This window comes from Carassius carassius, chromosome 23 (assembly GCF_963082965.1).
Source record: "Carassius carassius chromosome 23, fCarCar2.1, whole genome shotgun sequence".
Taxonomy (NCBI): domain Eukaryota; kingdom Metazoa; phylum Chordata; class Actinopteri; order Cypriniformes; family Cyprinidae; genus Carassius; species Carassius carassius.
The window spans coordinates 1,170,741-1,184,513 of NC_081777.1; the positions used below are offsets into that span (position 1 = coordinate 1,170,741).

The following is a 13,773-nucleotide window of genomic DNA, read 5'->3' on the forward strand; positions in this document are numbered from 1 at the left end:
TTCAGTACTATGCATATTTTAGTAAGCAGGTATTTTGGTTTGTGAAGGTATGAGCAGCTGGATGAAGGGTTTTCTCATCTCTAGACCAGGGCTTTGTGACTTTGATTTGTTTGTCTTTCACTCTGTTAAATGTGCAATTGTATTTCTAGCTATTATAACACTATTTACCCAGAAATGTGGCCCGAAGGGTCTAAGACCAGGCCTCTGCAGAGCCTCATATGCTCTCAGTGCTGTTATGATGTGGATCCGCTTCTCTGGTAAGTGAGTGGGATGTTTTTGAGAATAGATTTGCTGTCACCGGATGAGTGCGTCTCTCAACGATTACATCCAGCAGAGCTGCATTAATAGAGAGAGAAAAGTGCATTGCTTCATGCTGTAGTAGACACAGTTTATTCTCTTTGAATAGCACACCTGACAGGTCTTTAATGAACGCAGCATACGGAGGAGCTACAGTGTGTGTGTACTCCTAATGAACCGTATAATCTGGGGAAAATCATCTGAATCCCACAGATATCTGACTGTCTTTCCTAGGAATCAACTTGTTGCATCCTACAAAAAAATCTAAGAAAGAGTTTGCTTATGCACTTTTTTGTGTCTCATCTTTGAATTAGGCTTGTGAAGATCATTCCTCCGCTGAGGAACAGTGAAAGTAAAGCTTCTGGAAACAAACGCTCCTCAAAAGATCCTGAGGATCAGATTTGAGACTCTAAAACCTGATTGATGGAGAATCAAGTAAAGCTGAGCTGCTTCAGTCCAGGAAGAGTTCATCTGGAGATATTACTGACCTTATTCTGACCTTTACTTGATCACAATCAGGAAAGGTTTGACACCAGAAGCTCCAGCTGAAGAGACAGAAGAGATGAGGAGATATGTGTGAAAGTTAAAGTGTTTTTCAGTGGTTTTCTAGGTTTAATCCATAGGTCTGTAGGTGTTTGTGTTCGACCGGCAGAATCCTGAGTGCTCTCCATCACTGTTTGTTTCCTGGTTCCTTCCTGTTTCCTGTTTCCAGTCTGTGACTGTTTGCCCTGCTGACCTGATCCTGCCTTCACTGACGCTCCTGTCCTCTTCTCTCCTGCCCTCCCTCTGTCTCTCTCTCTCCTGTCCTCTGCTTCTGTCTGCAGTGGAGATTAAGGTCATTAAGGATCTGCCGTGGCCTCCTCCGGTCGGGCAGCTGAACTCCAGTCCTCAGCTGATGGAGGCTCCGTCCTCTCCAGGAGACCAGCTCCAGCACGGTGTGTCCAGCCTCATCCTTCACACACGTCCTCCAGACCCCGTTAACGTCTTCACAGACAGGGCTTGGACTAAACCAGGATTAGGCCATAGTTCAGTTAGGACATTCAAGTCATTTTTATAAACTTGCCTTAGAAAAAACTAGCAAACAAAAAACATTACTGATGTCCATCTTGATATAAAACAAAGGCACTGAAATATTTTAAAATCAATCAGTGCAAGTTTTTATTTCTCCTAAATTTCACTTTATATCTCAGAATGTCACATTTAATTTCACAGTATGACTTTTATTATCATGCTTTTGATTTTCATTTCACTTTCAGTTTCTTCTTCTTATTATTATTATTTATATATATATATATATATATATATATATATATATATATACATACAATTTTAACCTTTTAATTTTAGCTTTATTCTGAGACAGAAATGAAGTGTTGATTTTTCTGTTTAAGTACGTATATTAAGTGTTAAGTATATTAATCCTGTTTCGTTTTATGTATTTACATTTACATTTAATCATTTAGCAGACGCTATTATCCAAAGCGACTTACAAATGAGAACAATAGAAGCAGTCAGGTCAACAAGAGAACAACAACAGTATACAAGTGCAGTGACAAGTCTCAGTTAGTTTAATACAGAACGCATAGCCAGTTTTTTTTTTTTATATATATAAAATGAAAAGACAAGAAAAGGAAAAGTGCTAGTGTTAGTTGGTTAAGTGCAGGCGAAAAAGATGAGTCTTTCAATGTTTCTTGAAAATGAGTAAAGACTCAGCTGTACGAATTGAGATTGGGAGGTCATTCCACCAGCTGGGCACAGACCAGGAAAAGGTCCGTGAGAGTGATTTTGAACTTCTTTAGGATGGCACCACAAGGCATTGTTCACTTGCAGAGCGCAAACTTCTGGACGGCACATAAGATTTAACCAGTGAGTTTAGGTATGTTGGTGCTGTGCCAGTGGTTGTCTTGTAGGCTAGCATCAGTACCTTGAATTTGATGCGAGTGGCTACTGGTAGCCAGTGTACCCTGATGAGGAGAGGAGTAACGTGAGCTTTTTTTGGCTCATTGAAGACAACCCTCGCTGCTGCATTCTGGATTAATTGCAGAGGCTTGACAGTACATGCAGGAAGAGCCAGGAGAGCATTACAATAGTCCAGTCTGGAGAGAACAAGAGGTTGGACAAGAAGTTGGGTGGCTTGCTCTGACAGGAAGGGTCTAATCTTCCTAATGTTGTATAAGGCAAACCTGCAGGACAGGGTCGTTGTAGCTATGTGGTCTGTGAAGCTTAACTGATGATCCATCACAACTCCTAGGTTTCTAGCTGTCCTCGAAGGAGTAATGGTTGATGAGCCCAGCTGTATAGAGAAGTTGTGATGAAACGATGGGTTTGCTGGAACCACCAGCAGTTGTGTCTTGGTAAGGTTGAGCTGAAGGTGATGGTCATTCATCCAGCTAGAGATGTCACTCAGACAGGCTGAAATGCGAGCAGCTACCGTCGGGTCATCTGGTTGGAATGAGAGGTAGAGTTGGGTGTCATCAGCGTAGCAGTGATAAGAAAAGCCATGCTTCTGAATGACAGATCCTAATGATGTCATGTAGATTGAGAAGAGAAGTGGTCAAAGTACTGAGCCTTGAGGAACCCCATTAACAAGTTGTTGTGACTTAGAAACATCCCCCCTCCAAGACACACTGAAGGATCTGTCAGAGAGGTAGGACTTAACCCACAGGAGTGCGGTTCCAGAGATGCCCATCTTTCTGAGGGTTGACAGGAGAATCTGGTGATTAACGGTGTCAAAAGCAGCAGACAGGTCCAGTAAGATGAGTACTGAGGATTTTGAAGATGCTCTTGCCAGTCGCAGGGCTTCAGTAACCGAAAGCAGAGCAGTCTCAGTTGAGCGGCTGCTTTTGAAGCCAGATTGGTTCCTAGAGAGTGGGTGTAGGTTCCGTCGTGACCTGCGTTGGAGTGTGTGCTGCTTCAGGAGTAAGTGCTAGGTTAGCAGTAATGAGGAAGTGGTCTGAGGTGTGCAGTGGAGCAACTGAAGAGTTGTCCACGGAGAAACAGTGTGTGTAGATGAGGTCCAGTTGGTTGCCTGATTTGTCGCTGATGAGTCGCTGTAGTAGACACTCGCGTAGTAGTAGAGGTCAGAGGTACAGGCCGTAGGTTTGTCAGACAGGCCTTCCTGCGACGTACATAGCGTGCTCTCCGAGTGTTAGTAGTGATAGTAGAGATCTGAAAGCACATAGTGACTACAAGTGATCAAAATAAGTATTTGAGAACAAGATATACAAAAAGTAAGGTACCTGAAGAAAGGGGGAAAAAAGCAATACTCAAGTGCCCAAACAGTGTCCTTGCTCGGTGGAGTCGCGCAGGTAGAGTCGATGGTCTTTACACTTGTCGGTCTTCACACGAGGAGGATTCACACGAGGGCTGCCGCGGTGAAACCTACCGCTTTTGTATTTGTCTGATTACCTGTGATTGAAGGCAGCTGGCCACGCCTCACTATTTAGCAGATCGAAACTGGGCAGTCCTGCGATAGGCAAACTCAAAACCAAGCGCCACTTTCAGCACGTATTTACCAGGGTAAGATACACAATTTAAACCAAACTTTCCTAGCAATGACGATCACACAGTAGTCTAATGAGAAAACGAGGCAAAACACTTACAAGCTGCTGTCATTCTCTGTTGCTCGGCTGTTTCTTCTGTTTATTCTTATTAGTAGTAGTAATAGTGTCAACTTTCATCTGTGGGTTTGACTTCCTCTCCTGGAAACAGGTGAAGAGCTTTTGGACTCGTGAAGCACATAAGCTCAGATAAAGTTAAAGTGCTGCTGTGAGATTTAAGCCTCTTTCTTGCACTACCGTCCAAATTTAGCATTTGCTTCCAGTGAAGCAGAAAATGACAGAAGGCTTGAGTCCAGCACTCAGTGTAGATCCAGCTCGACTGACTCAAACAGCTTCTGCTCAGACGTTTAGTGTTCCCTTCACAGTTTACTACAATCAGCAGGTTCCTGACTGCGTTCAGTCCTCAGACAGGGCACTGTGGAGAAGCGATTGACCTGTGGAGATTACAGATGTTCAGATCACTTGACTAAGATTCACGTTTCCATTTCAGGCGTGTTTTGGAAAGCTTACGCTCACGTGTCGCCATAAAAGCAAAGAATGCTTGTAAGTGGTGTTGTGTGTCACCGCTGGAGATCCAGATTTATGTTTGCAGAGGTGAAGAGCAGGTTTGTGTTTCTGTGTGTGGATTTGAGCACATCGGGCGGCTGTAAACTAACCTGCATTGATCCTTTCCTCCAGAGATTAACCGTAAGATGATCCCGAGTTTCACAGAGATCAGGGAAATACACTGCGAGTCATGCTGTCTGCACAATCCCCAGATACTAAAACACTTCCAGTATTACCATTATTGTTCATTCTAATTAAGAACTGAACTAAAACTGAAACAGAAATTAAACTTTACATAAACAGTAATATCTAAAAACTATTGAAAACGTTTTCAATAATTTAAATAAAGCTGAAATAAAATAAAATATACACTGTAAAAAATAAATAAATAAATACAATCCACTTATTTCAACTTAAATACTTCAGTTCAAGTTATATATTATATATATATATGAAGTACAGACCAAAAGTTTGGAAACATTACTATTTTTAATGTTTTTGAAAGAAGTTTCTTCTGCTCATCAAGCCTGCATTTATTTGATCAAAAATACAGAAAAAACTGTAATATTGTGATATATTATTACAACTTAAAATAATAGTTTTCTATTTGAATATACTTTAAAAAAATAATGTATTCCTGTGATGCAAAGCTGAATTTTCAGCATCATTCCTCCAGCCTTCAGTGTCACATGTAACATCAGTCGATCACATGATCATTTAGAAATCATTCTAATATTCTGATTTATTATGAGTGTTGGAAACAGTTCTGCTGTCTCATATATTTGATCAATAAAAGGTTAAAAAGAACTGCATTTATCCAAAATATTTTTTTAAATAATATATATTCTAATAATATATTTTCTTCACTATCACTTTTTATCAATTTAACACATTCTTGCTGAATAAAAGTATTGATTTTATTTAAAAAAAGAAAGAAAAAAAATTACTGACCCCAAATTACTGACCAGTAGTGTATATTGTTATTACAAAATATTTATATTTTAAAAACATAGCTTCTTTTTTTTCTTTTTTATTATTCATCAAAGTATCCTAAAAAAGTATCACATGTTCTGAAAAAATATTAAGCAGCAGAAATGTTTCCAACTTTGATAATGAATCATCATATTAGAATGATTTCTAAAGGATCATGTGATAATGATCCTAAAAATTCAGCTTTGCATCACAGAAATAAATGATCATTTAAAGTATAATACATTTAAAAACAATTATTTTAGGTTGTAATAATATATCACAATATTACAGTTTTTTTCTGTATTCTTGATCAAATAAATGCAGGCTTGATGAGCAGAAGAAACTTCTTTCAAAAACATTAAAAATAGTAATGTTTCCAAACTTTTGGTCTTTACTTCATATATATATATATATATTGTATATGACCTTGCTGTGTGACTTGTCATAGCACTAGCATATTATTGCTATTTTGTTGGTTTTGATTGCTCTTAAGTCACTTTAGATAAAAGCGTCTTCTAAATGACTATATCGTATGTTAATAATAGACATGATAACAAGCAACTAGTTAATAGTGAGAATTGGTCCCTAAGTGTTACCGTATCTGAAAGCACTACAACTATTCAAAGCATTTTGTTAATTTAAATTCGGCTGAAATGAAGTTAAATATAAATATTAAATAAAATATTTACATAAAAACGTCAACTGAATTTAAACTACAATAAAAATAAATAAATAATTAAACTAAATATTAATTCATATTTAAAAAAAATGAATTTGTTAATTTAAATAAAAATGTAAATATTAGATGAATCTTGAAGATCTTGAAACTGAAATAAGCAGAAGCACTTGAACTACTACTACTAAAAAACAAACAAACAAACAAGAAAAATAATTGACGTTTAAACAGAAAAAAAAATAATAATAATGAAAATTACAAAAGCGCATAACAAAATTAGTAAAAAAAAAAAAAAAACAAGCACTATCAGCACATGTAGGATTTGAGAGTTAGGTCTAGAAGCAGTAGTTAACCTCACTAATCAACCAGCTGGTTACTGCACTACTAGTCAACCACCTCGTCATTTATTCCTTTGTTCAGAGATATATAGCACCTGACAACCTGTCGCATCAATCTGAAGAGACTTTCATTTTGTTCAGCTTCTTGATGAGCCAGAAATTAAATTTGCATATAAATATGGTCAAACTCTTTTGTTTGCACAGAGAAAAGCTGGCGCTTCTTTTGTTTTTGGCGTCTGAATTAATTGTTGCTTTCTTCTGGGCTCATATCTGCCTCATGTCTCTGTGGAATATGAAATAATAGAATTAAAAGCGATGTAGATTTCGTTCTGCGAGTGTGACTGTGGGGTTGAGCCTGTATTCTGTATTCCTGGGCTTTAATGAAGGGGCACAGACGTCAGAGATCTTAATCGCTGGCTGTAATCCAGAGACTCTTTCTTCTGATGGAACTTCCACTAGCCCATTAGTAAATGAGAATTAATTAGCAGCTTTAATTATTGAGAGTGTTCAGAAGTAACCCACATGTTGTCTGCTTCGGTGACGTTTTTATTCATCTGAAGAGTTTCTAAATATTTATTTTCCTTTAAAGTTACAGTTGAGAATTGACAGAAAATTATTTTATAAACTGGATCAGAAAAACTTGATGTTAATAATAATAATGAAAATTGATATAATAATTAGCCCACACACTTTATTAATATAAATAATTTAATAATAATAATTTAATTAATCTTAATTTTAATACTGTAGATGTTGTTGTTCTTATAGTCTAATAATAATAATAATAATAGATTATTAATAAAAAAAATTATTAACCTACACAAATAATAATAATAATAATGTCATTGTGTGTGAGAATAATAAAACATTACTGTTGCAAAGTTCGTGGGAGGAAAGGACTGGACTGCTGACAGGTTTATTAATAACGAAAATAACTAAAAGTTTACAAACACCCAAACGGTGACTTTTATTCTGACACGGTCGCGTAACACTTTCGGTTTACTCCTTCCGGTTTCTGTTTCCGGCTTAGGCCAGCAGTCCTTCTCTCTCTCGCCTGCTTCTGTCTCTCCTGGTGTTTTATACTCTCTCTGGGCCAATTACTGAAACAAGAAACAGGTGATGATAGTTTTTGCCCAAACCACTCACTTACCGTTCATCTCCTGATTCCTTCTCCCGCTGCTTGTGGGAAGTCGTGGCCTAATGGTTAGAGAGTCGGACTCCCAATCGAAAGGTTGTGAGTTTGAGTCCTGGGCTGGCAGGAATTGTGGGTGGGGGGAGTGCATGTACAGTTCTCTCTCCACCTTCAATACCACGACTTAGGTGCCCTTGAGCAAGGCATCGAACCCCCAACTGCTCCCCGGACGCCGCAGCATAAATGGCTGCCCAGTGCTCCGGGTGTGTGCTCAAAGTGTGTGTGTGTTCACTGCTCTGTGTGTGTGCATTTTCGGATGGGTTAAATGCAGAGCACAAATTCTGAGTATGGGTCACCATACTAGGCTGAATGTCACTTCACTTTTAGAAAAAAAAAAGTGACCGAAAAAAAAAAGAAAGAAAAAGTGACCCCCCCCCCCCCCCCCCCATTTCTGGAGAGGAAGTCGGCCACTGCCATCTGAACACCCGGCCTGTGGATAACCTTGAACTTAAAAGGCTGAAGAGCTAGATACCAACGAGTGATCCGCGTGTTGGTATCCTTCATGCGGTGGAGCCACTGCAGCGGAGCGTGGTCCGAACAGAAGGTGAACTCCCATCCCAGGAGATAATAGCGGAGGGTGAGGACAGCCCATCTGATGGCAAGGCACTCTTTCTCCATGGTGCTGTACTTAGCCTCTCTCTTCGAGAGCTTCCGGCTAACGTACAGCACCGGCCGTTCCTCTCCCTCTATCTCCTGGGACAGGACTGCCCCCAGCCCCCTGTCCGACGCGTCTGTCTGCAACAGAAAAGGGAGAGAAAAATCAGGAGAGTGTAATAACGGCCCGCCACTTAGAGTAGCCTTGACCTGAGTAAAGGCCTGCTGACACGGCTCCGTCCACTGGACCGTATCTGGCACCTCCTTTTTAGATCTGTCAAAGGGCTGGTGAGGTCTGAATAATTAGGAATAAACCGTCTATAATATTCCGCCAGCCCCAAGAACTGCCTTACCTCCTTTTTGGTCTTGGGACGTGGGCAGTTCGCAATAGCGGCTGTCTTATCAATTTGGGGACGCACCTGCCCATGCCCCAAGTGGAAGCCCAGATACTTCACTTCCACACGCCCAATCGCACACTTCTTTGGGTTGGCCGTGAGCCCCGCCCCCCTCAGTGACCTCAGGACAGACCTCAGATGCTGCATATACCGCTGCCAATCATTACTAAATATAATGATATCATCTAGATAGGCAGCCGCATACGCAGCATGGGGCCGCAGAATCCCATCCATGAGGCGCTGGAAGGTAGCTGGTGCCCCGAACAAGCCAAATGGAAGGGTAACAAATTGGTGTAATCCAAACGGCGTTGTGAAAGCTGTCTTTTCTTTGGATAAAGGAGACAAGGGGATCTGCCAACAACCCTTGGTTAAATCCAATGTCAAATAAAAACGAGCCTAGCCTAGCCGATCAACGAACTCGTCAACATTGGATACGCGTCGAATTTTGACACAGAATTCACCTTGCGATAATCCACACAGAACCGGACTGAGCCGTCCGTTTTCGGAACTAAAACTATCGGGCTCGCCCAGTTACTATGGGATTCTTCTATTACCCCCATGTCCAGCATAGAGCCTAATTCAGCCTGAACTATTTTTTTCTTGTGCTCAGGTAAGCGATACGGCCGGTTGCGAACTACCACGCCCGGCTCGGTCTCGATATGGTGCTGAATCAGGTTAGTACGGCCCGGTAGGGGCGAGAAGACATCGGCAAACTCCGCCTGTAATTTCGTTAAGTCAGTGAGTTGGGACGGCGGGAGAGGGATTGTGGTTTGATATTCGCCTCTGGTCCGAGATCATCCTCCCCCCAATCACCGTCGCCAACATCACTGACTCCGCCTCATTCCATTTTTTAAGGAGGTTGAGGTGATAGATCTGACGAGACCCGTTCCTATCGGACCGTATTACCTTATAATCGAGATCTCCGACTTGTCGTGCGACCTCAAATGGTCCCTGCCACTTAGCCATTAACTTAGAGCTCGACGTTGGGAGTAATACAAGTACTTTCTCTCCCGGTGCAAATTTGCATAATCTAGACCCCCTGTTATACAACTGGCTCTGGTTGTCCTGGGCTTGTAACAAATTCTCCCTTGATAGCCGCCCCAACGTGTGGAGTTTTGTTCTCAAGTCCAGCACATACTGAATTTCATTTTTGCCCTGAGATGGTCCCTCCTCCCAAGTTTCTCTTAGTACGTCGAGCACCCCTCGGGGCTGGCGTCCATAGAGAAGCTCAAAGGGGGAAAACCCCGTGGAGGCTTGTGGGACCTCTCGCACAGCGAATAACAAGGGCTCTAGCCACCTATCCCAATTTTTGGCGTCCTCCTGAACGAACTTACGGATCATGGATTTAAGTGTGCGATTAAACTGTTCGACCAGGCCGTCGGTTTGTGGGTGATAGACGCTAGTTCGAATCGATTTAATGCCCAACAATCCGTACAATTCGCGTAGCGTACGTGACATAAACGCCGTGCCCTGATCGGTGAGGATTTCTTTTGGAACCCCCACCCGGGAGATAAGACGAAACAGGGCATCTGCAACACTTTTAGCGGAAATGTTGCGGAGGGCCACCGCTTCAGGATATCGTGTTGCATAATCAACTATGTCTAATGCAAAGCGATGTCCTCGTGCCGGTCGCTCTAATGGCCCGATGAGGTCCATACCAATTCTCTCGAAGGGGACCTGCATTAAGGGAAGAGGGCGCAAAGGCGCTTTTGGGGTGGCCAGTGGGTTCACTAACTGACATTCCGGACAAGACGCGCACCACCTGCGCACGTTGTCATGAATGCCCGGCCAAAAGAAACGGGTCATGAGGCGATTCAGTGTTGCTGCCTGTCCCAAATGGCCCGCCATAGGATAAGAATGAGCCGCATGAAAAAGCATTTCCCTGCGGCCCTTTGGAATTAACAATTGGGTTGTATTCACTTTTTTCCGAGCGTCTTGGGTCACTCGATGCAACCAGTCTTTTAAAATGGCAAAATACGGATAGGAGAGTGGGAGGGCAGGTTGGAGAGAGTGGCCATCGATGGTGCGGACCTGTTGAAACGCATGTTTTAGTGTCTCATCCTGAGACTGCTCCAGAGGAAAGTCATCACGCTCTGAGAGAATCAGTCTCCCGATTTCGTTCGGTTCCCCTGAAGCAGAACCCAGTGGTCCTGGCTCAGTTTCCCCCACCTGTACCCGCGTGGTCTACTTCCGCGCCTTCTTTCCCCAAGAGGCATCCGCACATTACAACCCCAATAAAACCGTAAACGCGGGCCAATTCGTTCCCAAAATTATCGGATGCCCCTGGGCGGGGCCCTTGGACTTGCGAAGTGGCCTTGGTCAGTCCCGCACAACCCCCGGGCGGGACACGAGGAGGGCCGGGCTGGACGGGACCTAGGGAGAGGGACAGGGCTAGAGAGAGAAGGGGGAGAGAGAGAAGGAGAGAGAGAGTTAGTAGGTAGGGGTGCGCCGACCCCTGGGCATGCCACCATGTGGTCCTCCGCCAGGTGGATGGCCGAGTCCAGCGACGTGGGGCGGTGGCAGTGGACCCACTCGGCCGTCTTTTTGGCCGTCGATGAACTGCTCCAGCACCACCAGGTCGACGACATGCTCCACGTCGCTTCCCTCGGCTAGTAGCCACTTGCGGCAGGAGTCCCGGAGCTGTTGGGCCATCGCTAAGGGCCGACCGGCTTCGCCCAAGTCCAGGGACCGGAAACGCTGGCGATGTTGTTCGGGCGACCGCCCGACCCGCTGGATGACGGCCCTCTTTAGGTCGTCGAAGACCAGGAGGTTCGCCACCGGAAGTTGTTGAGCGGCCACCTGGGCCTCTCCGGAGAGAAGGGGAATGAGGCGCACCGGCCACTGCTCCCGGGGCCACCCGCACGCCTCCGCCGACTTCACAAAAAGCTCCAGGAAGGCCTCCGGATCGTCCTGAGGCCCCATCTTATGCAGCGGTAGATGCATGGGCACGGCAGGCGGCCCGGCGGCCTCGGCGCGAACCTCCCGATCGATCCAGCTCCGGAACCTCTCGCGGTCCTCCTGCTGGGCCTGGACAATGGCCTGGAAACGCCTCTCCTGATCAGTCCTCAGGTCAGGTGTTGTTCGCGGTGAAGGACCGCGAGGGAGGCGATGATACCCGCAAGCGGCGTGGCGGCCGGACTTTGCATGGCGGCGGCGACGGTCCTTCTTCCTCCCGGGTTTCGGCACCAGTGTAGCAAAGTTCGTGGGAGGAAAGGAAGAGGACAAAGGGGTCGGCTGGACTGCTGACAGGTTTATTAATAACGGAAATAACTAAAAGTTTACAAACACCCAAACGGTGACTTTTATTCTGACACGGTCGTGTAACACTTTCGGTTTACTCCTTCCGGTTTCCGTTTCCGTTTCCGGCTTGGGTCAGCAGTCCGTCTCTCTCTCGCCTGCTTCTGTCTCTCCTGGCGTTTTATACTCTCTCTGGGCCAATTACTGGAACAAGAAACAGGTGATGATAGTTTTTGCCCAAACCACTCACTTACCGTTCGTCTCCTGATTCCTTCTCCCGCTGCAGACTTCGCTAAACCACGCCCCCCCCTGCAACAATTACATAATATTAAAAAATATACATTAATAAAAATAATAACAATGTTTCTATTACTACTACTACTAATAATAATGTGTGTGAATCAGTTCGATTCAAGAACGATCTCTGCAAATTCAGAACGATTCGATTCACTTTTTGTTTGTTATTATTTATAAGATATTATTTTCTTATCCCTTACTTTGAAATAGCTGTAAGAAAATCAAATACATCATTTGTAATCTATATATTTTTTTCCTAATGTCAATTTATGATTGTTTTAAATACAACAAACAATTATTTCAATTTTCTGCACAGAATTAGGTTTAACATATGTTTTATAGTTTATGTACTGAAATAAATGATATGTCAATTAGCACTGCATCTGTCATAATTGTGTTTATGTATTGTGTTTATTGTCTTAATGTTTCATAGATGTCTTTGTCCATGTAAGGCATTTCCTGTCACAGGATCACTTCACTTCTATTTTCATAAAATAAAATGCTATAATATTTACATTTTCCTCTCCATCTGCGATTAATGATCCTGAAAGTGTCTGTTTCTTCCCTTTTTTCTTTGAATAATGCTCAGTCTGTTTTCTCATGTAGTTGTGTAATGTGCTCTGGAGATTGCTGAGAAGTGACAAACTTGTAATACATGCTATAAATATCTTGATCTCTTCAGCTTCTACATTTCTGCCCTGGCGTTCTTCTGCTGTTTTTATGAAGATGAGTGGCCTGCTGATGAATTAACCTGATCATAAACTGCTCAACTCACCATAACTTTAAAAATAATTAAAAGACTTTTCTAACTGTATGACGCAGAATATAGAATAGAACTAACTTCCTCTCAACTGGCTCACAGGACACGCCCACACACTGTTGCCAGCGGTTACCGACACTCATGATGCTGAGATTGAAAATGGCTTTCATGTGCTTTGTGTAACTGTGTGTGTTTTTGCGGCTGCAGTACATCAGTGCTCAGTCTGTTAGACATGACGAGGTCAGAGAGTCTCCGTGATGTCGCCACGGTTACAGTCACAGACGCTGGGGTCACCCAGGGGCCGTGTTATGACCGCACTGCTATAGATTCACTGTGTGTTCATGAAGCATCTCTCCTCCGTCTCTCTGTAACACACTCTTCTCTGGAGAGCGTCAGCTTGTCGTTTGCTCGAGAGGTTTCCATGGTAACAGATCGTTTCTCCGCTGACGAACAGTATATGACAACAGTGAACAAAAAATGATTCCATCTCACACTCATCCAATACACACACACACACTCTCTCTCTCTCTCTCTCTCTCTCTCTCTCTCACACACACACACACACACACACATTCCAGCACAGCCTCCTCTCTTATCGTATGTACTTAATTAGACTAAAAATTTTAATCGACTCCCCTTATATATTATATTATTCCATATTAAGGTAGGTGGATTTATTGACTGACATGTCAAAATGAACAAATATTGTGTACTAAATGATGAATAACTGAATGAGTTTGCGGTCCAGCTGAAGCTCTCTGCGTCTGCATCTGTTCCCCTGTCTCCGCTGGATAAAGAGCTCAGGGTCAGATGACGACACTGTCACACAGATCAAACATGTCTCTGTGTGGGTTTGTGTGTGGTCTCATACGGGACGTCCCGTGTTCCCTCTCTTCCTCATGAGGATGT

The 13,773-nt window shown here is 43.2% G+C and overlaps 1 protein-coding gene across 5 annotated transcripts in view; it reads left to right on the forward strand.

The window, feature by feature from the left end:
- LOC132101187 (SH2 domain-containing adapter protein F-like) overlaps positions 1-13,773 on the forward strand; it is a 113,532-nt gene that overhangs the window by 92,029 nt on the left and 7,730 nt on the right. For 3 of the 5 annotated variants that reach the window (XM_059505909.1, XM_059505910.1, XM_059505913.1), the window contains one exon: positions 1,122-1,232. The exons of the other annotated variants lie outside the window; for them this stretch is intronic. In XM_059505909.1, the coding sequence (XP_059361892.1) occupies positions 1,122-1,232 (111 nt within the window). The remainder of the gene's footprint in view (positions 1-1,121; positions 1,233-13,773) is intronic. 5 annotated transcript variants of the gene reach the window in all.